The sequence below is a fragment of the Lolium perenne genome, chromosome 2, assembly GCF_019359855.2.
Source record: "Lolium perenne isolate Kyuss_39 chromosome 2, Kyuss_2.0, whole genome shotgun sequence".
NCBI classification, from domain to species: domain Eukaryota; kingdom Viridiplantae; phylum Streptophyta; class Magnoliopsida; order Poales; family Poaceae; genus Lolium; species Lolium perenne.
The window spans coordinates 270,973,932-271,001,435 of NC_067245.2; the positions used below are offsets into that span (position 1 = coordinate 270,973,932).

General features: G+C 46.1%; 1 protein-coding gene and 1 long non-coding RNA gene across 2 annotated transcripts; one reads left to right on the forward strand and one right to left on the reverse strand.

Moving 5' to 3' along the window:
• Positions 1-476: 476 nt before the first annotated feature.
• On the forward strand, positions 477-1,737 carry LOC127335919 (uncharacterized). The gene is made up of 2 exons (XR_007873059.2): positions 477-620; positions 1,535-1,737. It is a non-coding gene; the product is annotated as an uncharacterized lncRNA (long non-coding RNA).
• LOC127335918 (cyclin-B2-1) lies at positions 1,450-5,448 on the reverse strand. The gene is made up of 11 exons (XM_051362660.2): positions 5,293-5,448; positions 5,130-5,211; positions 4,911-5,001; positions 4,715-4,774; positions 4,492-4,636; positions 4,270-4,401; positions 3,076-3,165; positions 2,753-2,974; positions 2,219-2,317; positions 1,946-2,124; positions 1,450-1,838 (listed from the first exon to the last, which is right to left on the reverse strand). Exons 2-11 carry the CDS (start codon positions 5,188-5,190, stop codon positions 1,703-1,705), a joined length of 1,215 nt encoding a protein of 404 aa, XP_051218620.1. The 5' UTR covers positions 5,191-5,211; positions 5,293-5,448; the 3' UTR covers positions 1,450-1,702.
• Between the last annotated feature and the right edge of the window lie 22,056 nt (positions 5,449-27,504).

Below are 27,504 nucleotides of genomic sequence, written 5' to 3' on the forward strand. Positions count from 1 at the left end.
TTCACAGAATACCACTACGTATGTGTACCGACGGAAGCTCAAGCTATTACCCTCGTTTGCTTGTGAGCTACACGATTTCAAAAGTGCCTCTTGCAAATGCAAAGAACAAACCAACTCAAACAAAGAAGCTTCACTGATGTACTCGTGGATTTCTTCAGTGGTACTACCTCCATACCGGATTAATGGGCAATTATGCATTTTGAGAAACAAGTTTAACTATAAATTTGGTCAACAAAATATGAGATATATGCCACAAAAATCCCGTTGGATTCGTATTCAAAAAATGTTTTCAATAATATAATTTTTGTGATATATATCTTATATTTTATTGACCAAACCAGTAGTCAAACTTGTTTCTCGAAGTGCGTAATTGCCCATTAATCCGGTATGAAGGTAGTACAAGGAATTTGTTTTGTATCCCCTCTTGGTCAGAAACAGGTAACATTCAAATATTCTTCTTGGAAAAGCATAGTTTTAAGTATGATTGCAACCATTTTATATTTGGTTTATGCAACAAGAGAGGTTATTGCTTCTTTTCGCACAGGCAAATGATCTTTATAAGGTTCAAAGATACTACTTAACAAAGGCTAAACTTATTATTAGCCGCAGAGTAACTTAGGGTGTGTTCGGTTTGATTCATGGGGTGGAATGGGATGGGTCGGACCTGCACCTGGACCTAATTCTCGTGTTCGGTAGAAACTGGAACCGGAATCCACTCGTTCCCTAGAATGGCATATTCCCCTCAGATTCGGAATTGAGCGGTACCTCCAAATCGGTGGAATCACTCGGTACCGAGAGTTAACAAAAAAAATAAAACCAATCTCACCTCTCACCCCCGTCCCCAACCCTATCTCTTCCATCTCACCCACCCCACGCACGACCCTCTCCCTCGTCTCCCTGTGGCGGCGCTCGAGCCTCTCCCTCTCCCGTCTCCCTCGGCAGCGGCGCGGCGGAGCAGGAGCAGCAGGCGGCGCGGCGGGCAGGAGCAGGCGGCGCGGCGGGGCAGGAGCAGGCGGCGCGGCGTGGCGGGGCAGTCAACGTCGGCCCGAGCTCTTCCGTGCTCGCCGCCCTCGGCGGGATCCACGCGGGATCCAGCGCGGCCAGGACCGGCGACGGCGGCCATGGCCGGGCCAGGCACGGCACGGCTGCGGCCGGCTGCGGCCACGGCCGGGCCAGGCGCAGCACGACTGCGGCGGCTACGGCCATGGCCGAGGGCGGCGGCGGCCACGGCCGGGCCAAGCACGGCACGGCTGCGGCGGCGGCGGCCACGACCGGGCCAGGCGCAGCACGGCGAGCAGCGGCCTCGCCAGCAGCGGCGGCGGCCATGGCCGGGCGATTTGGCCCCTTTCCTCTCTAGTTGAATTGCCAATTCCAAATTAGTTAGGGCTAATCCTCAATTTTGGGAACCATTCCATTCTATCTCTTTTTGTCCAACCGAACGCCAAAACGGGATGGAACCGTGACATTCCAGATTATTGGAATGGAATGGTTCCATTCCATTCCACTATGTTCCACAACCGAACAGACCCTTAAGTACTGACTACTAAGATTATTACATCGTCAGGAGCATGCTGTAATGAAACCTGCTGCACTTTTGTGCAACATCAACACACGAAGTTCTGCATGTTTTCATAGTAACAGCTAAATCCATCCAGAGGAATAGATTGCCCTAGATTGTACCAGAAGTTTCTTCACCCCATTTTTAACCCAGCAGGAAGTCTGCAGGCTGCACTTTTGCTACACACCCGAACTTGAATGTACTGTATTTCCTGTGCACGCCTGTAAGCTTGCCACCACCGGCATTCTGGTGGAACTGTACCATCATGTTGGAGCACTCACTGAAAAAAAAAAAGGCAAACCAAAGGAGCAGACAAGTCAATATACAGCCTCCTAATGACATAAATGTTTGTAAATACAGCTAGTCAGCGACAGCAGGCAAACATACATGAGCTGATCTCTAGTGTATCTGCTATGCATCTCGCAGACCTTTGTCCATTGCCAGCAGCGACTGATAGCACGTTGTGCAGTGTAAACCGCAGCGGCAGCAAGCAGGGAAGGGCGATACTTGAGCATCTGGTATTCAACCAGGCATAGCTCCAGCATGAAGAATGAAACGAGATGTAGCTGTGGTGGTTTACAACATGTTGTGTCATCACAATGCAAATCTTTATTGCTGTCGATGTAAGGAAATACTAATAAGAAGGTTACGATACTTCACCTTCCTGTCAGAATCTGCTGCCTTCAGAAACCTTCTCAAAAACACATATGGTGTTGGTACAGACATGTTAAACTCCAGAGTGTTTAAAATCCACTTTTCCTGCTCAAACAGAACCTTAAACTATATTAGTGCAAAACAAACAATAGCCAATAGCCACTTAAATACAGTAGAAGCTGAAGAAACCAGTCAGAAAATTACTAACTAGAAACGATTGCAACTAGTTCGCAGTCAGTTTAACGTTACCCACGATATAAAGGAAATGTGCATAGAACTTCATCCATGATGGAATGTTATATAGATATATGCAAGGATTACAAATAATAGCCACTATAAAATACAGTAGAAGCTGAAGAAATCATTCAGAAGATTACTGTCATGGTGTACTAATGAAATGAGTGCACCTTGTTTGCAGTCTAACATCTGGGGTCGGCTTAATTATTTAACCACGATATAAACGGACATGTGCATAGGAAACTTCATCATGATGGAACGTTGCCTATATAGATATGCGCGAACTATATTAAATGATATTACCATTTCCAGAACCTCTCCTTTCGTATAAGCCCGGTCAGATATTATCACTAGATCTTCAACAACCGGAACTGCGACTTCCTCGTATTTGCAAGCAAGAAGCATAGCTGTCATTCCAACTAGCTGTAACTTCTTCCTTGGCACTACTTCTTTTTCCAAGAATCTGTCTATTAAGTTCACAGTAAGAAAGAGGGTCTCTTCCATCAACTCAAACTTGTAATGAACCTATCAAGAGAAATATAATATATAATGAGTCCCAAATACACAGTTTCAAATATGTACCATCTGTAGGATAGAGAAGGTCCAGGGTTTTCAAGTTTTTCTACCTCAATGAGCCAATCTATCAGAATAGCTCTCATCTTTTGATTTATGTCTCCTTGACTGGACATGTAATCAGGACGCACACAGCTTGTTTCCTGTGTAAAACCATACTGAAACTTAACAAACTCTTCAGGACACACACACAGCAAGGGAAGGAGTACATATTGTTTTTCAGTCATGCAATGAGCACAAGATGCTATCAGTTGACATAAAGATGTTTCATGATGATAAGAACTTTCATCAAAAAGATCACGATTTATTATGAGTACATATGGTTGATTTCAGTGGTTCAAAGATGATGTATTTTATCTGACATGGTGATGAGAAAGCAAAAATGTTGTCTTGTTTTAGCTTCAAAACTATATTAGCTGTGGCAGCAAATGAACCAATAAAGTATCACAAGGACAGGGAAGATCATAACAAAATCCATATCTTGGGATAAACTACTCTAATTTTTATTCAAAACTTCCACTGTCATAGCAGTTAGTGAAACACAAATTTTCAGCATTGTATATGAAAATTAGTAGCTTAAAAGTGGTAAAGACCACACAATCCTTTCATTTTAAGCCACACATATTTTTCGTTAATGCATTTCATTAAAGCATTAGCTGTGACCCTAGCTCAGCATTGTATTCAAAACCTATGAACATCAAAACATTCAGTAGCTTAAAAAGTAGTAAAGAACACAATCCTTTCATTTGAAGCCATGCACGTTTTTGGTTAATGCATTTCATTAAAGCACTAGCTGTGACCCCAGATGAATCGGTACAGTACCACAAGGACAGGGCAGATCCCTATCTTGGGATAAACTACCCTAATTTGTATTGAAAATGTATGAGCATCAAAACAACTTTGGCTGTCCTGTTGTCCCTTGGTGTCATACCAGTTACTGAAACACAAAATTTCAGCATTCTATATTCAAAATTAGTTGCTGAAAAGTGGTAAAGGTTGTCACAATCCTTTCATTTCAGGCATGCATCTTTTTCGTTAAAGCATCTCATTAAAGCATTACTACAATAAAGTTATGGTATAAAGTGCACTGATTACAGGATCCCGGTCAAATTCGTTTATTTTACTAGTATGCATGGGCATATCCTGTTCATTCAACCAGATTGTAAGCAAGGTGTCTTGACATTTCATAGAAAACCAGGCATTATTTTTCACAAAATGGAGACACATTATATGGGGCAGTAGGTCACCTCATTTTCCCAGTAGTACTTGTACATCTCCTGGACATACTCAGTCGCGGCAAGCGGGTTCCCCGCATCAGCACTGTCAATATCCATGAGGGATTCATCATCCTCCGAAGCATCCTCGAACTCGTTCTCGTCCTGCGGTGCCAAAATGCAGAAGTAAGCTGTGGCCATATCCCCTCGTGTTAAAACACTGCTAGGAATAAATCGTCACATAGCATGTAGTACCATATCAGCGTCGTCGACCGACTCGGACTCAACATCGTCGTCAGTGTCGGTGGTGACGCGCTCGTTCTTGGGACCGAATCCGGGCGGTGCCGCGGTGGCCTGACGGCCAGGCTGCTCTCTGTTCCCCAAGGAGGCCGCGAAGTTCCTGAATTAGCAAGCAGGGTGGCGTCAGATCAGGGGGCTCCAAGAAACGTGGGAGCGCAGGAAGAGGGCGTGTGCTTACCTCGTGACTGGCCGGCGGCTCACCGGCGAAGGTTTCTGCTCGTCCCTCCCAGTCTTCTTCCTGAAAAGAAGGGAGGAAAGAAAGATAGGGGTTAGTTAGAATCTCGATCCAAGAAACGCTGGTCGTGGAGATGGGGAAAAAAGACGTCTTTGTGCAGGATCTTTGGGATGGTGATTTTTGGGGGCGAGGAGATTACTCTAGCATCGGCTTCTTGGCGATCGCGCAGGGGTAGGGGCGCGCCCCCACGACGTTGTTGATCTCCCCGAGCGGCCTCCGGTTCCCCATCTCTGCAGGAATCGAGGAGAAATCATCAAGAAAATCGGAAAGGGGAATCGCGACGTGGCCGGAGGAGGCGTATATCTGAAAAGCAAGAACCCAAGACACAAGAAAACGTCGGGGGCGGACGCGCACGCACCTCGTACGCTGGGCCCGGGCTTGGCCGCCGCCGTCCTCCGGTTCTCGCCCGCCCTCTCCATGGTCCCCCGCCGCAGGGCAACCTGCACAACAGAAGACGGGGGGGTCAGGATCCAAGAAGCGCGGCGGCGTACATGGAAGGGCGATTGGAGAGGCGCACGCACCCCAGGGAGCGGGAGCAGATCGATCCTCGTCCGATCCGGGGCTACAGCGGACGCGGCAGCGCGGCCATGCAGAGTCGACGGGGATTGGAGAAGAGCAGGGGGCGGCGTTAATAGCAGCAATGGCAACCCCCCTTCTTCACTGTGTCTGACGACCCGTGTGGAAGACGGGGAGAGGAGATATAGAGAGGGATGGGGAGGGGAGAGATCGGGAAGGATTTACAGATTTCAGGGATTTGTTTTTTCCGATGGGGGAGAAGGAGAGAGTGTACGAGAGAGAAAAGTGAGGGGGTTTGTCTTGTCTGTCTCTGCGCGGAAGGGGGGAAACGGGTTGGATTTGAAACTGAAGGGGAGGGGAGGAGGCCAACGGCTAGTGGGCCTCGACGGGTGGGTCGGACAGGGCCGGCCGCCACGTGGTCGTAACGGTCCGGTCGCCACGGCGCGTTCCTGCACGCACGTGCTTTCCTTTCGAAATGGGTCAGTCGCCCCGGTCCGGCCGCCGCGGCCTCCGACCCGGGCCGCTTCTGCTTCTGGTTAGGGTCACGCACTCACGATGGGGACCACGCGTCAGTCGGGACAAACGGCCAACAGTTCAAACCACGACAATTGAGTCGTCCTTGTCATCATTGATAATCAACCGCTCGAGTGCAAACTCGAGTCCACCGTCCATAGGGTCGCGTTCCCATCCTCGTTGGGTGCATGCTACGTAGTCTCTTAACCTCTCCAAGAGCATCTTCTTTTTTTCGAAAAAAAAACCTTAAGAGAAACAACGAACAGTACGAAGCACTCGACAAAAAAGAAAAAAGAAAACGAAATCATTGAGATGTCTTTCGTCTTCAACCTCCAGACCGTGTCGATGGCGCGCCGATATTGCCGCTCCTACATTAGACAGCCTGACGTTGTTGGATGCGGACGGAAAGTCGCCGAACGGGTCAAGAAGACCACATCCGTCCCATAGACGGGGAAGAAGGAATAACCGTCGATGAAGCTCCATGACAATCCGAAGATCCTCCCATGCATAAGAGGTCCCTGAGAATCACACCACTCCCACAAGCTTCTCGATGTCATCGCCGAGATGGGGCTGAAGTTGGAAAGACTTTATTGGAGATGAAGACGCCGCAACCGCTAGAGCGCCGACCACCAAACATTCTGATATGGGGTGGCCCGATCTTCTCAGTAAGCGACGGCGGTGATGATGATCACGGGGTGATGGCAGCGGAGAAACACGACGATATAGTGGATAACTTGTATGACGCAACGAGATCTCTCGATTGGTCCCTGTCGCCAATGCAACAGCTCTCAACCCTGCAAGATATTCGCAACTCCACACACTTGCGCACGTAGCCGCCGACTACGGAGCGGTAAGTTGCAACCGTCTAATTCCCAATGGAACAGCAGATCACACAAGAATTTTTCAGGATCTACACAATATCAAGCAATATGGTGTGTAGAGATTCAATAGTTTTGCTAAAAACAAACAACTAAGAACTAGGGTTTATCTTAAACATGGTCTAAAGCAGCTAGGGGGTCGTCCAAGGCACTTATATAGGCGTCCGGGACGAGTTCTGGTCGAAAGATACAAGTAAAACTGACCCAGAAATAGATCTGGTCGAGACAGACTCGGACTGGTCCGGTCTGGAACCCGGTTGACCGGGCCAGGGACCGGGCTGGCCGGTCTGGGGTCCGGTCGACCGGGCGCCAACCGGAAACGTCGCAAAACTTCGTCTGGTTGGCCCTCGGTACGAGCCGGAGTAGCGCCGGGGAAAATCTGGTCTGCCGCTCGGTTGACCGGGCCAGGGACCGGACGGGTCGGCGTGCCGACCGGTCTGACCGGGCTGTGGACCGGCCTGGACTTCTTCTTCTCCTCTCGCGCATGCCTCCCGCTCCTCCCTCGCGCGTCCATGAGATATCTTCATGTCCAGCTCCATGTCCAGCTTCATGTCCATCTTGACGTCCTTCTTCATGTCCAGCTGCTTCTCTACTCCTCGTGCGATGCTCGTCTTCTCTTACCTGATGATACATAAGTAATAGGACTTAGGCAGTATAAAGTTCTCATCAATCAAAGTATCGTTTAGAAACAAGTTCACCTGTTGTTTAAGTAGCTTCGCACAAGCCCTTGTAATTGGTCCAATTCGAACTTCATTGGACTTGAGCTTCACAGCAGGTTCATCTTCATCTATCAATGACGGAGGTAGTGGTGTAGTAGGGATGTCCTCATCATCTCCCCCCCTTCAAAAGGCGTCGACCTCGACGCTCCAAGGTCTTCTCCGTTATATGGTGTCAAATCAGCAACATTGAAAGAATTACTGACACCAAACTCATCAACTGGAAGATCTATCGAGTATGCATTATCATTGGTCTTGGCAAGCACTTTGTAAGGACCAGCACCACGAGGCTTCAACTTAGACTTCCGCAGCTTCGGGAACCTATCCTTGCGAAAATGTACCCAGACCATATCACCAGGCTTGAACAACATCTCTTTGCGCTTCTTGTTCATCCTTGCAGCATTGCTCTTGCCTTTCTTCTCTATCAACTCTTTAGTATTCACATGGATTTTTCGCACAAAATCTGCCCTCTTGGATGCCTCCATATAAACTCTCTCATGTATGGGCAAAGGCAACAAGTCAAGTGGAGTAATGGGTTTGAAACCATACACCACCTCAAAAGGACACAGTTCCGTGGTAGAATGTACCGCCCTGTTGTAAGCAAACTCCACATGCGGCAAACATTCTTCCCACTCCTTCAGGTTCTTCTTGATCATGGATCTCAACAGTTGTGACAATGTTCTATTCACCACTTCAGTTTGTCCATCAGTTTGGGGATGACAAGTAGTACTGAACAGCAGCTTTGTCCCTAGCTTTCCCCACAGCGTCTTCCAGAAGTAGCTCATAAACTTCACGTCACGATCAGAAAAAATAGTCTTCGGAACTCCATGTAGTCGAATAATCTCCCTGAAAAACAGGTTAGCAACATGCGACACATCGTCGCTTTTGTGGCAGGCGATAAAGTGTGACATCTTAGAAAATCTGTCCACTACCACAAATATAGAATCATGGCCTCTCTTAGTACGCGGCAAACCCAACACAAAATCCATACTAATATCCTCCCAATGTGTAGTAGGTGCCGGTAAAGGAATATACAAACCGTGAGGCTTCAGCTTGGACTTGGACTTGTTGCAAGTAATGCATCTCTTCACATACCTGTCCATATCCCGCCTCATCTTTGGCCAATAAAAGTGGTCAGCTAGCATGAGTAGCGTCTTCTCACGCCCAAAGTGACCCATCAAACCTCCAGCATGTGATTCCTGCAATAAGAGCAAACGCACAGACGATTCTGGAACATAGTTTGTTAGCTCGAAACAAGAACCCATCATGTATGTGATATTTTTCCCATGCTTTACCAAGAGCACATAAGCGATATGGTTCAGCAAAATCATGACCAGTAGCATACAAATCACATAGTACTTCTAATCCAGGAATTTTAACATCAAGTTGAGTTAATAGCATATTCTTCCTAGATAGAGCATCAGCAACAATATTATCTTTTCCCTTCTTATGCTTAATAATGTATTGAAAAGACTCAATGAACTCAACCCACTTAGCAAGACGCTTATGCAAAGTAGACTGAGCTTTCATGTATTTTAAAGCTTCATGATCAGAATGTATGATAAATTCTTTTGGCCACAGATAATGTTGCCAAACCTCAAGAACTCTAATTAAAGCATACAATTCTTTATCATAGATAGGATAGTTCAACTTAGCACCAGACAGTTTCTCAGAAAAATATGCAATTGGGCGACCCTCTTGCATCAACACACCACCAATTCCAATACCACTAGCATCACATTCAATCTCAAATTGATTATTGAAATCAGGAAGTGCAAGCAACGGTGCAGAAGTTAACAATCTCTTAAGTTCATCAAAAGCATGATCTTGGGCTGCGCCCCACTCAAATATAACACCCTTTTTAGTCAAGTCATTCAAAGGTGCAGCAATAGTACTAAAGTTGGGCACAAATCTTCTATAAAACCCATCTAGCCCATGAAAACTTCTAACTTGACTCACATTCATGGAAGTAGGCCCATTTTGAATAGCTTTAATTTTAGACACATCTACTTCTACTCCATGCTTAGAGACAACATAACCCAAAAATATGACCTTATCTTTGCAAAATGTGCATTTCTCAAGATTACCATAGAGTTTATTATCACGCAACACTTGCAAAACATGTCGAATATGTATAGTATGATCCGATTCATTGCGGCTGTAGATTAATATGTCATCAAAATACACAACCACAAACTTGCCAATAAATTCACGCAAAACATGGTTCGTCAGTCTCATGAAAATGCTAGGTGCATTAGTCAAACCAAAAGGCATTACTAACCACTCATATAAACCAAATTTTGTTTTAAAGGCTGTTTTCCACTCATCCCCTTCTTTCATCCTAATTTGATGATAACCACTACGCAAATCAATTTTAGAGAACACAATAGCACCACTCAATTCATCTAGCATATCCTCTAAACGGGGAATAGGGTGACGATATCGAATAGTGATATTGTTTATAGCTCTACAATCTACGCACATACGCCATGTACCATCTTTCTTAGGAACTAGAATAACAGGAACAACACAAGGACTAAGGCTTATGCGGATATAACCTTTGTCGAGTAGCGCTTGTACTTGCTTCTGTATCTCCTTCGTTTCTTCGGGGTTCGTTCTATATGGTGCCCGATTGGGTAGCGAAGCTCCGGGAATCAAGTCGATTTGATGCTCAATACCTCGCAATGGTGGAAGTCCTGCGGGTACCTCAGCCGGAAACACGTCGCCAAATTCCTGCAAAACATTAGAAACACCAAGAGGAAGAGGGGTCATGTCGTTAGAAACCAAAACCGTACCCCTGTACAAGAGCACAAGAGGCATAGCTGTAGGATCCTCACTAAATTCTCTCATGTCTTCTTTGGTGGCTAATGAGCCTAAGGAATTCACTCTCTCACTTTTCGTTATATCACTCACAACATTACAATTCTCTCGCCTATCTAAAGATGCATCCTCCAAGTTTACTTCAATCTTCTGACGAGACTCATTGACAATTTGCTGTGGTGTCATAGGCTGTAAGTTAATTTTCTTGCCCTTGAACTCCAAGTGATATGTATTGGCACGGCCATTGTGTTGCACATAACGGTCATAGAGCCAAGGCCGTCCCAATAGCAGGTGACACACCATCATAGGAACCACATCAAAGTCAATGCAATCCTTATACGGTCCAATAGCAAATTCAACACGCACCATGTGGTTTACCTTCATCTCACCATTGTCGCTCAACCACTGCATATAGTATGGATGCGGGTGCGGTAGATACTTCAACTTCAGCTTGGTGCACAACTCCTTGCTTGCTAAATTGCGGCAACTCCCGCCATCAATAATGACCTTGCAAGTCTTGTCAGGACCAACTAAAGCCTTTGTTTGGAACAAATTGCAGCTCTGAGTAGATGCACTAGGCAACACATTAAGAGCACGCTGCGACACAACAATGGTGCGAGCATCATACGGATATGCATCCTCACCATCAGTGTCATAGTCATCATCTTCTGGAGCATTAGGATCAACATCATCTCCAGTCTCATACTCATTGTCCTCATTGATAATCATAACTTTGCGGTTAGGACAATCCCTCTTGAAGTGACCTTTGCCACCACATGTATGACAAATCATATCGCGATTGCGCGCAGTAGACACATTAGAGCCACTCGTACTTGCAGCAGATTCGGACTTCTTTGTGTTAGACACATTGGAGACCGTCTTACTAGGCGGAGTAAAGTAAGGTGCGGAGTGCGTCGAAGGCGCCGGCGCTGTAGATGGTGCCGCGCGGGGTGTGAAATGCCCAACTCCTGTAGCTCGTCCTTTAATCTTTGCTTCGTCAGCCAACTGTGATTCAGCTTCTCTTGCATGATGTAGCAACTCATTCATAGTGTTGTAACTGTAATGACGAACAATGCCTTTGATGTCATACTTCAAACCATTGAGAAAACGAGTCATTGTCATCTCAAGGGATTCTTTGACACGACCACGCTGCATGAGCATCTCCATCTCCATGTAGTATTCATGAACAGTCTTTACACCTTGTCTCAAGAGAGTCAACTTATCAAATATGTTGCGCAAATAATTTGTGGGCACAAAACGCTCAGTCATTGCCGCCTTCATAGCACGCCATGTGATAATAGGCGGTTCACCATCTTCTTCGCAAGCACTCACATATCGATCCCACCAACGCAAAGCATAACCATCAAATTCAGAAGAAGCAAGCTTTATCTTCCTATCTTCAGTATAGTGTGGATGTAAACCCCACAACTTCTCAATCTTGAGCTCCCAAGTAAGGTATTCTTCAACATCATCACCTCCTTCAAACTTGGGTATAGAAAACTTGGGCTTACCCAAACCATCTTCCTCATCTTGTCCACGACCATTGCGGCCAAGTGGAGCCCAACCTCGAGAACGATCACCACGACCAGGGGCTTCATCAGCATCTTCATGTTGTTGGCGATGTTGATTAAGATTCTCAACCGACATTGTCAAAGTTCGAAGAGTGCATTGAATATCCGTCATTTGATCTTGCATTGCCGTGACGGTCTCACTAGTAGCATCCAGCTTTTGGGAGATCTCTTGGACCGTCCATTTAAGCTCATCATTCTGAGCGCGGAATTCACGTCGCATCTCATTACGAAGAGCCTCATACTCCCTCCATGTGATGATATCGGCAGCACTCTTGTTTTCCCGGTTAATAAGTTTATGATCACTAGCAGACATCGTTAGTAGATTAGTGCACTAAATCAAAAATATATGGTGGTACTCTCACAACTCACTCAAAACTGATAAGAAAAGGAGATCTTACCGTTCCAAAGTAAATTAGTGTTGCTTACCACTTGTAGGAACAACTAGTGCACGGATGTAGCGAAGCGAATATCAAGGGTATAAGAACAAATCACACGGCAAAGCAGGATATATGTGGGGCTGTAGGTAGGCTACCTATTTGCACCAATAACAAGCTCTAGCGCTGATCGTAGACAACCAATGATACTCACACAAGGCGATATAATGGGGCAATGCAACTATTTGGAGGAAAGGTTGCAATGCACTAGAGAGACGCTAGCAAAGCTCAACGAGACAGGCACAAGATTGCTCAACTACGGGTGCAGTAAAGTAAACTTAGGCCTTCACTTGATTCAACTAGCACTTCACTTTTCTTTTTGGATATTTCTTTTTTGTATAACACACGCAGCTAAGTAGATCTTTTTGCTTCTTTTCAATTTTCTCTTTTTTTTTGATATATGACACAACTCCTTGATAACACGGCCAACAGAAATATGCAAAGCACCAATAACCTAACGAGCAGCCTGTCGAGCGGTAAAACTAGTCTCTTCTGGGGAAGTTCCTAGTCACTTTGATCGAAAGGCTGTGTCTATGTTTGGGAACAAGCACACTGTACGCTATGTGGACTCGGAGTAACAAACTGACACTAGACGACAAAGTAACACAAGATGATAGAGTAAACTCAAACCCTAAAATACTAGATGGAAAGAAAAGATACGCAAAAACAACTACGAAAAGCAACTAAAACTCGAAATTAGTGCAATCTAAGGCTATGACAAACCCTAACCCTAATATTTTTGGCTTTTTCTGGATAGGAAAACACTCACAACTCAACTATGGGGTGGATTGTGGATGGCTTACCGAGGAAAACTGGAAATCTGATACCAAGATGATATGGGGTGGCCCGATCTTCTCAGTAAGCGACGGTGGTGATGATGATCACGGGGTGATGGCAGCGGAGAAACACGACGATGTAGTGGATGATAACTTGTATGACGCAACGAGATCTCTCGATTGGTCCCTGTCGCCAATGCAACATCTCTCAACCCTGCAAGATATTCGCAACTCCACACACTTGCGCACGTAGCCGCCGGCCACAAAGCGGTAAGTTGCAACCATCTAAGTCCCAATAGAACAACACATCACACAAGACTTTTTCAGGATCTACACAATATCAAGCAATATGGTGTAGGGATTCAATAGTTTTGCTAAAAGCAAACAACTAAGAACTAGGGTTTATCTTAAACGTGGTCTAAAGCAGCTAGGGGGTCGTCCAAGGCACTTATATAGGCGTCCGGGATGAGTTCTGGTCAAAAGATACAAGTAAAACCGACCCAGAAATAGATCTGGTCGAGACAGACTCGGACTGGTCCGGTCTGAAACCTGGTTGACCGGGCCAGGGACCGGGCTGGCCGGTCTGGGGTCCGGTCGACCGGGCGCCAACCGGAAACGTCACAAAACTTCGTCCGGTTGGCCCCCGGTACGAGCCTGATTAGCGCCGGGGAAAATCCGGTCTGCCGCCCGGTTGACCGGGCCAGGGACCGGACGGGCCGGCGTGCCGACCGGTCTGACTGGGCTGTGGACCGGCCTGGACTTCTTCTTCTCCTCTCGCGCATGCCTCCCGCTCCTCCCTCGCGCGTCCATGAGATATCTTCATGTCCAGCTCCTTGTCCAACTTCATGTCCATCTTGACGTCCTTCTTCATGTCCAGCTGCTTCTCTACTCCTCGTGCGATGCTCGTCTCCTCTTGATACTTGATGATACATAAGTAATAGGACTTAGGCAGTATAAAGTTCTCATCAATCAAAGTATCGTTTAGAAACAAGTTCACATGTTGTTTAAGTAGCTTCGCACGAGCCCTTGTAATTGGTCCAATCCGAACTTCATTGGACTTGAGCTTCACAGCAGGTTCATCTTCATCTATCAATGATGGAGGTAGTGGTGTAGTAGGGATGTCCTCATCACATTCAACCTAAAACCAGAAAAAAGAGCCCTCCACTGACTGGAACCGATATCCACCCTCCTCCATGACCCGAATGCCACAGAATTGGGCAGATCTGCGGCTGGGGAACCGTAATAGCCTCCTGAATACCTCTCGTCCAAGAGCATCTTCAACTAGCGATTCCCAAATAGAACGCAGGTATGTGCGTCGGTGTCGCCCTGTTGCCTATTGGGGTGTTGACACATGCTCTCTAATTTTCACACATCGACGATTCCTAAACGGGCAATCCCAATAGCAACTAAACCAATCTAAAATTTAAAATTTGGCGGATTTCATTAGGATTTGTATAAAGTTTGGCAAATTTAAACTAAAATTGTAAATCCTAATCTAATAACGGTGGTAGAACGCACTTAAGTCCAGGCTGACGGCGCCGTCGCCTTCGTAGGAATAGCCGAAGTCAAAGTCATTGCTCTCTTCGGCGTCCTCCATTTTTACTACCTTTGCCGTTGTCGGTGCCGGTGCAGGGGCTTCAAGGTCGACAATGTTGTTGCTGTCGAATGTCGACCACCACACTGCCTGCCATTGCATCGTAGCCACCGCGTCCTCGTCGATCGATCGGTGCACCAACAAATGCTGCCCCGGTGCGTCCTCTCTAATACATCGACTCCACAGTTTGCTGCCTGCATCTCTAGCTCCGCCTCCCACCACTTATGCTCCTGCTGCGGCGGCATCGACAGAAGAACCGACACGAGGATTGGCGCCCTGCGATGCTCGAGGTATAGGCACCCATGTCGCGGCGAGTGTGCCTCCTCCTTCTTCACCACCGCCTCCCTCTTTATTGGCGCTGAGGAAGAACTGTGTGGCGCGTCGACGATGCCGCTACCGCGCCTCGACAGCAGATAGGGCACCAAGAGCTACCGCCTTGCAGAGTGCGACGATCCGAAGCGGGAGTAGGATGGATGCGCTGGAGTAGCAGACTGCGCCATCAGGAAGCGGACGAATCATCGTGGAGGATCGCTGACATGTATGCCGCGAGCGTTGCGTTGATGCCCCGCCCATACTACCAAGAGCGCTGGTCGATTCTATTGAATCTTCTGGCACCGAGGCTAGAGAAGCGTGCGATTTCCACATCCATCTTGTGTTGGAACACGGCCCACTAGTCCGGGCTGTTCGGAGCCTATGATGGCTGGTTCCGCTGCGCTGCCAGTAGCTACGGTAAGACCTTAAGCGGCGCATGTCGAATTAAGCCAGTATCCCGAGGTTGAGTCCAGAGACTTGACCTTGAAGTAGGTTTTTGCGGGATTGCCACAAGAGCAGTTAACTGGTACCTGATCTGTCAGATGAACCAGACCCATCTACCATTATCCCTGTACAAGATATAAATACTTCGAGCAAAAATATTACTCCCTCCGATTCATATTAATTGACTTTAGTATGGATGTATCTAGAACTAAAATGTGTCTAGATACATCCATATTAGAGTCAATTAATATGAACCGGAGCGAGTACAAAGATCCATATAATTTATAGATTATTTTTACAATGGAGATTTTACTTGACTCTACAATTCAACCATAATCTCGGGGGCTAACTGACATAGGCATCCCAGATGGGCCTGCCGAATAAGATACCCGGGGATAACTGAAGTCCCACGACCCGAAGTCTATGAAGCTCGGAAGCCCAACAAACATTGATATGGAAAATAGATGTATTAGGAAGTCTTGTTGTAATACGAGAAGGACTCGTGTAAACCTTCTGAACATTGTAAACTTGTACGATACGAAAGCCTCGGCTCCACCTCCTATATAAAGGGGAGCCGAGGGAGAAAGAAAGAATCGAATCATTGTCAACACAAACCCTAGTTTTTAGCAGTCAAGCACCTTTTTCGGCTGAAACCTTCGAGATCTACTTGCCCTCTACTTTCCGCGAAACCCTAGTCTACAACTTGTAGGAATTGACAAGTTAATACCTTGTCAATTGGCGCCATCTGTGGGAACTGGAGGCGACAAGGAGCTGATCTCGATGGCACGTTCAACATCAACGACATCATCAGTAGCAAGCAACGCGATGGACGGAGGTAAACAGGTCAAACCTGATCTCGTCGATTTTGTTCCTCACCCTCCCGCATGTTTGCATGCATATGTCGATCTGGAGGAGTCGATGGAGATGACGTTCGGGAGCTTCCACTTCCGCATCGGGAGAGAAGGATCGCATCGTCTGGCGGCACCGATTTTTTCGAGAACGTTAGCGGTCGATTATGATTTCTTGGGATCATCATCATCAATCGAGTCAGGCGAAGAGGAGGCTTTGCCGCCAAGATACATCAAGTCCACCACCGGCGGAGAACTCGCCAATATTCTCGGCGACATGTCTTTCGGGTCGTTCACGGATTCCGATCTGGACAGTGACTCGGAGAGCATCGACAGTTTCGACTTCATCTACAGATCCACTTCTGTTCGGGAGGTCTTCGCCGATCGTTAGAACGGTGTCACCGACCCTAAATATGAAAACACAATGACAAAAATATCACCAAGTCTACGTGATTGGAGAAGCAAGCCGACAAGAAGATGAAGCGTCGGAAGCTTTCGATGACTTGGGCAACCCGTACATTGACCCCGCGAATCTCACCCACGGAACAAGCTGTAATATCCCATGTTTAGAGGCTATAAAATGATAAAACACCAAAGTGTGCATTGCATTCATGCATAGAAAATCCGGGGAATTTTCGCGCTTTCAAATAAAACCTGTCACAATAACTGAAATTTCACTTGACTTGGTGGAATTGAAGTAGCTCATCAAGTCAAGCGCTATAAACCTCACTGTGACCTTTGCTAATATCTTGTTTTTCGTAGACATAATTTGATACAAAGGTTGGATCAAATGGAACTAGAACTATTACACAACACTTTAAGTAAGGATCAAATACCAAATCCTATAAAGGATCATAACATGGTATTCCTTACAGCAACACATTCTTTAAGAATCAAACCCTAACTTAATAACACTTAAAAGTTAGCAACTACCTTTGTGTGTAATTTAATTCAGTTTGAAACTCATTACCAAATAAGCTAAACCACGGGGTCTAAAGTGCATAAAAGCCACACATTCTTATTTAAATCATAACTTATTAAATATATGGAATATCATAAAACTAAATCCATTTACATTATGAATTATAGTTCAAACTATTTGAATAAAACTAACTATGTTATTTTGAAACTCATATGATCATGCCTTGGTGTATTCAAACACCAACTATCCAAAATTGAGAAATAACCCTCAACCTCGACCTTTTGACCAATAAAATAACATAAATCATACATGATATGGAGCACTATTCACAAGTATAAAAGCATTCACAAGATATTTAGTAGAAAATGCCACTTGGCTATCCAAAAATAAATCATATGAGAGGATAATGATCATGCCACATAGGATGAAAATATCTACATGACTTGCATCCCAAGCTTTGCCACCTCATGCTCAAAGGATTGCTATGGATGAGGGCATGACAACCAAGCACCTTACTCATCAAACCAAAACAAGAGTCACCCACCTATGTGTCATGATGCTAGAGCTTGCCCAAGCCTATAAAGGGAGCCACACCCTTCATCCATTTGATCATCTTGTACCATGCTACAAGGAAACCAAAACCTTTAGACCTTCCATATGCATTAGCTAGGATCAAGATGAAGAAGCTAGGAGGTGGAGGCATACCACAAGATGCATGTTTATCAGATTTCCTGGAGAACAAGCTACATAAGATACCAAGGTACCTTAGGAAACCAATTCCATAATCATCACAACTTGGTAGTGATCATAAACCCTAAGAATATAGTAGAAGTGTTATGAGAGGAATAATAAAGAGAGATTAGTGAGGAATAAGTTGATCAGGTCTAATGCATGATCATGCTTTGTAGATATACTTGATAAGATAAACCTATATGATCAATAGATCTCATCCATCACATGAATAATAAGTATATCACTAGTAGTTAACCAGGCCAATCCTCATGCCTTGAATGGAGGAGTAATGGAATTAAACCTAAACCATGTTTATCCAAACATTTGGGACAACCCTAGAATTTCCTTGATACAATAATTCTAACTAAGTGAGGAGGAGTAATCCTAGACAATTAAACATAATTTTAGCTAATGCTTATACCCAATTCTAGCTTATTTATCACTTTAGAGATCACAACTAAAACCCTAGATCCCCTTTGCATTTCAATTCAAGTATCACTTGGGATTATAAGTAGAACTCTGTCATGCCTCATGCCTATTTATACTTCAATTAGTGAAGCATTATCAAAACCCTAAACCTTTTCACATAGGATCCGATCCACATAAAATAATATTTCCTAACTTGTGTATCATGAATCACAAGTATAAACTAAGCCATATATACTTAAGGACTAAATGCCATTTGGTGAGTAGAGTGAAACCAATATCCAATTCTACTTTACTTTCCAAATACCTTGCTTAGTGAACCAAATGAAATAGTAATTGATAAAATAGAACCATCATATAAGTAGTTGATTTAACCATGAGGAATTTAGGATCTATCCTAAATAGATTAAGCTTAAGCTAGTTAATGAAGATTGGTGATTGCAAAGTTTATTCAACCATTTTCTTAAACCGTAATAAACCATCATCCACATAAAATCATAAACTCACATCATTCCCAATACCATTTAATTTACACTTCAACCATAATTATATTATAGGTGAACAATCCATATTATTAAACCTAATGATGTGTTCACTATGCACTTGTTATAAATTTCAAATCATTTAAAATAGATCTGGTTTCTAAATTAAAAAGGAATTGAGATAAATATTTAAACCCATTTTCATTTTACTCTAAACTCACAAAATATCCATATAATAAAAATTACAATACTTGTTTAAACAACCAAACTAAGCAGGGAGCATGATTATTGTAAGGGTATTTTACCCTTATCCATTATTTTGGTAACAATGACACCGTGCTAGAGTATTTGGCCTAATACATGTTTACAAGGATAATCTCAGGTATTAGGCAAAGAGGCATAAATGGTGTATCAAAGGAACAAGAAGGCTAAAGGAGACCCCCCACATCAACAACAATCAAAAAGGGGTCTACAGCAGGAATCCGGCCTGCCGCCCGGTCGGCCGGACCATGCGCCGGACTGGCTCCGGCTCGCTCGCCTTGATCGGCCGGGACTGTGCGCCGGATTGGCTCCGGCCTGCCGCCCGGTCAGCCGGCCTCCCAACCGGCCGGCCCGGCGTGCCGACCGGTCGGCCGGACGCCAACCGGGTGACCTTCTGGAAGACGCAAAGTGACCCCCGGTCGAGGTCCGGCCTGCCGCCCGGTTTGGACCGGTGGGTCCGGTCTGTGGCCCGGTCCGACCGGCCCCTACGTCGGGTCGTCCGGTCTTTGGTCCGGTTGACCGGGATTGTCGAGAGAAAAGCTGATGTGTCAAGTTCCAACGGCCATATTTCAATAGACACTATAAATAGCCCTTCTCCTAACTCTGAAGAGTTAGGCACTACACTTCAAACTGTTCTTGAGCTCTCTCTCTCATACTCCATTGCTAGAAACACCAAAAGCCTCAGATCTCCCTCCTCCTCCACCCAAACTCAAATCCCTCCGGGGAAACGATAGAGGAGGACCCGATCTACTGTTCTACCAAGCCAAATCTCATTCCCCCTTGTATTCATCGAGATCTTGCTCTCTAGGGTTCCTTGGAAACCCTAGGTGGGCAAGAGTGGTCCGGAAGCATCCGGGCTATGGATTTGCTCCTGACAAGATTGTGAAGGTTTGGAGGCTACCTCAAAGTCTACCACAAGTGAGTGAGCTATTCCTTCGTGGGATAGGCTCCGGAGAATAGGGTGAGCCTTCGTGGCGTGGGGAATCCTTCGTGGGACCTCCACCCCTCCAAACGTGACGTACCTTCTTGCAAAGGAAGGGAACACGGGAATACATCCTCGTCTCCGCGTGCTATCGGTTATCTCTAACCGAACTCCATACTTGTGATTTAACTGCCTGTGAGAGCCTTCGTGCTCGAGTTAGTTGTATCCTCATATACGTTGTTTCACCTAGTTTGCATTAGGCTCACTAACATATGCATCCCCAATGGGCCTGCCGAAGATGGTACCCGGGGTTTACTGAAGGCCCATGACTCGAAGAATATGAAGTTCGGAAGCCCAAGATAGAATTAAGGAAAGTTAGAGTTGTATTAGGAAATATAGACTTGTAATCTTGCGGGACGGGTTAGAAACCCTCCCGGACTCTGTAAACTTGTGTATTACGAATCCCTCGGCTCCGCCTCCTATATAAGGGAGAGTCGACGGACAAAGAAATAATCGAATCATTGTCTCACAAACCCATAGTTTTCATAATCGTCGAGTACTTTTCGGCTGAAACCTTCGAGATCTACTTGCCCTCTACTTCCAGCAAAACCCTAGTCTACAACTTGTAGGCATTGATAAGTTAATCCCTTGTCAATTGGCGCCGTCTGTGGGAACTAGAGGTGTCAAGGAGCTGATCTCGATGGCACGTTCAAGATCGTCGACTTCATCAACTGCAAGCAAAGCGATGGACAGAGGTAAACAGATCGAAACTGGTCTCGTCGATTTTGTGCCTCACCCGCCCTCCCGTTTGGATGCATATGCGTATCTGGAGGAGCCCATGGAGATGACGTTCGGAAGGTTCCATTTTTGCGTCGAGAAGGAAGGAGCGTATCGTCTCAAAATTCCGATCTCGTCGGGATTATCAGCGGTCGATCCCGATTTTTCGAGCTCGACATCATCAGTCGAGTCAGGCGACGAAGAAATCTCCTCGCCACGCTTCACCAGTACCAGGGCAAGCGAAAAACTCGCCAAGATCTTCAGCGACATGTCCTTCGAGTCGTCTGCGGACTCCAATATAAGCAGCGATTCTGACAGTGTCGACAGTTTCGACTTCATCGACAAATCCACTACTGTGGGAAAGGTCTTCGCCAGTCTACACGACGGTGTCACCGATCTCGAAAAAATAGAAAAAATAAAGTATCATCAGATCTACGCGATCGGAGAACCAAGCCGACCTCAAGAAGAAACATCAGAGAACTTCGACGAGGCGGGAAATCCGTTCGTTGATCCGGCGGATCTCACGCGAGGCCTAAGGACAAAATATATCGGCACGGCAACGCGAGAGATGGTGCGATTTCCGCAGGCAGTATGGGATCGAGTGGAAAGAGCTATTAATGGAACAGAGCCAATGACTGTAACAGCGACACCAGAGGAGTTACAAGCATATCAATATAGGCTCGCGCGTACCAGGCAAGAACTTGAAAAACAGAAGATCGAGCTAGACAGGAGGCAAGAAGCAGCATCAGCATCGAGCAGGCGAAGAGCGGAACTAAGTCGACAATCAGGTATCTCGGGAAGCAGTCACAGAGGGGCTCGCAACAGGGAAAGGTCTCGACTAAACAACATACCTGAAGCTGAGAGGGAGAATCTAGTCCAAAACCTCGACATGTCCTTTATGTCGATAGACACGAGGGGGAACATTATTCCTAAGACACCAGAAGCAGGGTACATGGCGACGCAAGCTTTCATCCTCGCGTCCAAACCACCTGCCGGAGATCCAAGAGAGGCATTGTACAACATGGCCATGGCGGGAGTTGGAGCCATGGGAGCGGCGTTCGTAAATTCACCTCCTGAAGGATCAGCAAGGCAAAATAGTCCACGACCTGCTGTCGCAGCGCCAGTTCCCGAGAGAACAAGCGGAGCAAGAGACACAGAAATTCAAGCAAGGGTAGACAGGGTACGACAAAATAGAAGGGAGCATCGACATTCTCCAGACATAGCTGAAGAGGATATGTGTGGGCTACCATGTTTTACGAGGAGGGTCCGAAAAACTCGGGTGCCTTCGGGGTTTAAGTTACCCGATAATTTCAAGAAATTCGATGGCCTGCAAGATCCCGAGGATTGGCTGGTCGATTATCTCGAGACGGTGAAGCTGATAGGAGGAACAAGGGCAACGGCCATGCAAAGCATTCAGGTGCACTTGAGTGGAGCTGCAAGGTCTTGGATAAAGAAGCTTCCTCCAGGTTCCATTGATAGTTGGGACGACTTCGAGGACATATTCGTCAAGAATTTCTGATCCACCTGCAAAAAGCCTGCATCGCTAGAGGAGCTGAGGTCGTGTCGACAAAAGCATGACGAATCTATGAGAAAGTACATCCAGAGGTGGAACATCATTAAAAACTCGGCAGAGAACATATCTGACGAGAGGGCAATAGATGCGTTCGTGGTAGGAATCCGGCGAGGCGATTTTGTCGAGGACTTGGGAAGAACCAACCCAAAGACAGTATCAGCGCTGATGGAGATAGCAAATAGGTGGGCGGATGGAGAAGATGATGTTCACAATAAGCGACATAGGTCACCAGAGGAGGACCGCGGTCGAAATTTTCAAAATAGACGACGTTCTTTCCGGCAGTTCTCGAGTTACGATGCTCCTGGCCAAATATCGGCTGGTTTTCGAGCAGGCAGTGGAGGAAGCAATAGAGATAACTACCAACGAAGCAACGAGCAGCAAGGCGACAATAGAGACGATTCCCGAAACAACAGGCAAAATAGTGGGCCAAGGTTCCAGAGACCGTATGTGTCTCCCGAGGATATGATGAACGGCCCGTGTCAGATGCACTTCTATGTCGACAATAACGGGAAGAGGCAGTCGGGGCATTTGCAGAAATACTGCCGAAACTTCCAAGCAATGTTGAGATTCGCTGGGCAAGCCAATGCTCAGGCAGCGAGTCGAAATCCTCAGGGACCTAGGAGTGAGATCCACCTACCACCTCCTCCCGCAATTACGGACGAAAATCGGCATCAGCTGAGAATAGCGGCAGCTCCACATCCACCTCCATATGTCGACCCCAATTCCAATGGTGCGGTGTCGATGATTCAGAAGGCTAGGCCATCTAACAGGGCTCAGAAAGTAATTTCGCGACAGGTGTTCATGGCAGAGAAGATGCCTCCACCAACGATTGACTACCTAAATTGTTCAGGACAGGACATTGGCTTCACAATCGTGGATCACCCGCAGCAAGTTCCTCGACCAGGGCAGTCAGCACTTATCTTACCAGCAGTGATCGCAGGATTTGACGTATCTCGAGTGTTCATTGATGGAGGCAGCAGTTTAAACCTTATGTATGCAGATACACTAAGGAAGATGAACATATCCTTGGCAAACCTTAAGCCAACGGACACACGTTTTCACGGCATCACACCAGAGAAGCCAAGTTACCCATTGGGGAAGATTAATCTCGACGTTCAGTTTGGTACTCGAGAAAATTACAGAATAGAGAGGCTGGAGTTCGAAGTCGTTGACTTCCCGTCGCAATACCACGCCTTGTTGGGACGACCAGCATACGCCAGGTTTATGGCGGTACCACATTACACGTACCTGCTATGGAGGCTACCTGGGCCTAAAGGACCAATCACAGTCAAAGGGAGTTTTGCATTAGCCGATAAGTGCGACAAGGATTTCCATAGGCTGTCAGAAACTTTCGGGATGCAGGCAGAATATATGGCGTCAAAGCTCACAACTGACTACGATGTGCTACCAGATGTAGGAAGGCCTCTCAGGGAGCCAACCTTCAACAATACGAAAGATTCCAAGGAAGTGCAGATTCACCCGACGGATCCGAAGAAGACGACGTCCATTGCAACAAACATGGACCTCGCATAGGAAAGCGCGCTCGTCGAGTTCCTCCGTGAGCACTGGAAAATCTTCGCATGGTGTCCAGCTGACATGCCAGGAGTACCCAGGAAACTTGCCGAGCACTACCTAAATTTGGATCCAATAGCGAGACCAATCAAACAACCTTTGCAGCGTTTTTCGGAACCAAACCGCAAGGCTATGCTGTCGGAAATTGATAGACTTAGAGAAGCTGGTTTCATCAAGGAATTGCATACAGAAGCCACGTGGGTAGCTAACCCAGTGTTGGTGCCAAAGAAAAACACGAAAGTCCTTCGCATGTGCGTCGACTTCACGTGTCTAAATAAACATTGTCCAAAGGATCACTTTCCCCTCCCAAGGATCGATCAAATTATCGACTCCACGGCAGGCTGCGAACGTCTTTCCTTCTTGGATGCATATTCTGGTTATAACCAGATCAGATTAAAAGAAGAAGATGAGGTCAAGACAGCGTTCATAACACCTTATGGCGTGTTTTGCTACAAAACAATGCCTTTTGGTTTAAAAAACGCGGGAGCAACATATCAGCGGATGATGCAGAAGTGCCTGGCAACACAAATTGGAAAAAACGTACAAGTATACATCGACGATGTCGTCATAACAACAAAGAAAGGAGCAACGTTGATCGAAGACCTAAGGGAAACTTTCAACAACCTAGATAAGTTCTGCCTCAAGCTGAACCCGACAAAGTGCTCTTTCGGCGTCCCTGCGGGAGAACTTCTCGGGTTCCTAGTTTCAGCAAGAGGGATTGAAGCTAATCCAGAAAAAATACAAGCTATTGTGACAATGAGGAAGCCAACAAAGTTAAAAGAAATACAGCAACTAACTGGGTGAGTCCCAGCTTTGAGCAGATTCGTCGCCAGGTTAGGGGAAAAGGCGTTGCCGTTTTACGCCTTGATCAAGCAGGGAGAGAAGTTCCAATGGAACGAAGAGGCAGATAGAGCTTTTGAGGATCTCAAGCGCACAATCTCGACACCACCAGTCTTGGTGGCGCCGAAGGAGAAGGAACCTCTGTTGTTATACATTGCGGCCACACCTCAGGTGGTAAGTACAGCACTTGTTGTCGAAAGATAGGAAGAAGGGAAACTCCATGGAGTACAGAGGCCAGTATACTTCATCAGCGAAGTTTTATCGCCTTCAAAACAGCGGTATCCTCAGTACCAAAAGCTAGCATATGGAGTGTTTACAACCGCAAGAAAGTTGCGGCACTATTTTTCGGCACACCCGATAATAGTGGTCAATGAGGCGCCCTTGTCCAATATACTAAACAATTCAGAAGCTACGGGTCGTGTCTCCCTTTGGGGAATAGAGCTTTCCCCTCGGGACATCACGTATGAAAAAAGAAAAGCAATAAAGTCGCAGATTCTATCAGATTTCATCGCAGAGTGGATGGAGCTACAAAATACAGGACCACCGGATTTATCGAGAACTTGGACTATGAACTTCGATGGGTCCAAGAGATTGGAAGGAGCTGGAGCAGGCGTGATACTAATATCACCTGAAGGCGACAAGCTAAGATATGTCTTGAGGATGACGTTCCCAAACGCATCTAACAATGAGGCAGAATATGAAGCTCTCATACACGGGATGAAGATGGCGAAGGCTTGTGGCGCAACTCGACTAAAAATCTTCGGTGACTCGCAATTGGTGGCTCAGCAAGTCATGAATCAATGTGATGCAGTCAATGATAGCATGATAGCATACAAGGAAGTATACAACGAGCTAGAGAAGCTGTTTGATGGATGCGAAGTAAATTATATCAGCAGGCTGAGCAATGATGAAGCCGATGTTCTCGCAAACATCGGGTCGCAATGTCTCGCAATTCCACCAAGAGTATTTTGGGAGGAAATAGCAGAGAGATCTACAATGTCGAAGAAACCAAAAAAGAAGGAGAAGGAAAAGAAACCCTCGGAGGCTACAAAAGAGGTACCAGAAGAAGAAGAGGAACAGGACCTGGTTATGATGATACAAATACCTTGGATGCAGGTGTACATATCATACATTCTAAGGAAAGAGATACCCGACGATCCAGTTGAAGCAAGGCGAGTTATTAGACGATCTAAAGCCTTTACTATGGTCAAAGGGGAGTTATACAAACGAAGTATTTCGGGAGTGCTACAAAGGTGCATTACACCTGAAGAAGGAAGGATGATCTTAAAGGACGTACACAAAGGAATCTGTGGTCAGCATGCAAGCAGTCGAGCTATAGCAGCCAAGGTTTTCAGAGCAGGGTTTTATTGGCTAACAGCAATCGAGGATGCAAAAGAAATAGTCCGTACTTGTGACGCGTGCCAGAGATTTGCTGCAAAACCTCACTAGCTCTCCGGCAGCAGAGCTGGTGCCAATACCGCTGTCTTGGCCCTTTGCTCAGTGGGGTCTCGATATGGTGGGAAAACTACACAAAGCTTTGCCAGGAGGATACGAGTATCTGCTCGTCGCTGTCGACAAATTTACAAAGTGGATAGAAGCAAAGCCGATAAATTCGCCGGACAGAGCGTCTACCATCAAATTCGTAAAAAGTATCGTCTTCAGGTTTGGGGTACCTCACAGCATCGTAACAGACAATGGTAGTAACTTCACATCCAATGAATTCAAGGACTACTGTGCAGAAGTAGGCATCAAACTACACTTTGCATCCGTTGCGCACCCGCAAACCAATGGCCAAGTCGAGAAAGCCAATGGCATCATCTGCAATGGCATCAAGAAGCGCTTGTTAGCACCGCTGGAAAAAGCTCGACACACTTGGTCAGAGGAGTTGCCCAGTGTGTTATGGAGTATACGAACAACACCAAATACAGCGACACAAGAAACTCCGTTCTTTTTGGTCCATGGAGCTGAAGCAGTACTACCAATCGAAATAGAGCACGATTCTCCACGAGTTACGAAATACAATGAAGAAACTTCAAGGAAAGCACTGGAGGATGATGTCGATGCACTTGATGAAGCTCGAGATGAAGTGTTGTCATGGGTCACCAAGTATCAGCAGGATTTAAAGAACTACCACAGTCGACGTTTGCGACCAAGATCCTTCCAGGTGGGAGACTTAGTTCTTCGGCTCACGCAGAAAAGTCATGAGAAACTCGAGTCGCCATGGCTTGGCCCTTACATCATCACAGAAGTAATCGAAGGAGGAGCGTACAAGATAAAGGATAATAAGACCGGGGTTCCCGAGAAAAAACCCTGGAACGTGGCGCAACTCAGGCGGTTCTACGCCTAGAGTCGAAATATAGATCCTCTGCTGTAAAAATACAATGTACTGAAACGCCCGCGAGCTTTCAGACGCACTCTTTTCCTTTTCAGGGCACCGAGTGGGGTTGGAAAGATTTTTAATGAGGCAGGCTCACGGTGCTGCAATATAGTAAAGATATTGATGACATACATCTTCTCTTTCGACACGCTCGGGGGCTCAAACCCGACAATTACAATATAGTTCTTCAAAACTACAAAAAAGATAGTTTGCCTTGGCATAACATACCTCACAAATCAATAAAGATAAAAAAAGTGATCAACAAAAAGCTCGGGGGCTAGTACCCGCAAACACAATATAGAAAATCTTTGCCTTGGTTTAACCTCGCAAATACAATACAGAAAATCGCCAGCGAAACACTCGGGGGCTAGAAAAATATATATACGTCTTTGTTCTGCAATATAGTTACAGTTCTTTTCGACAAAGA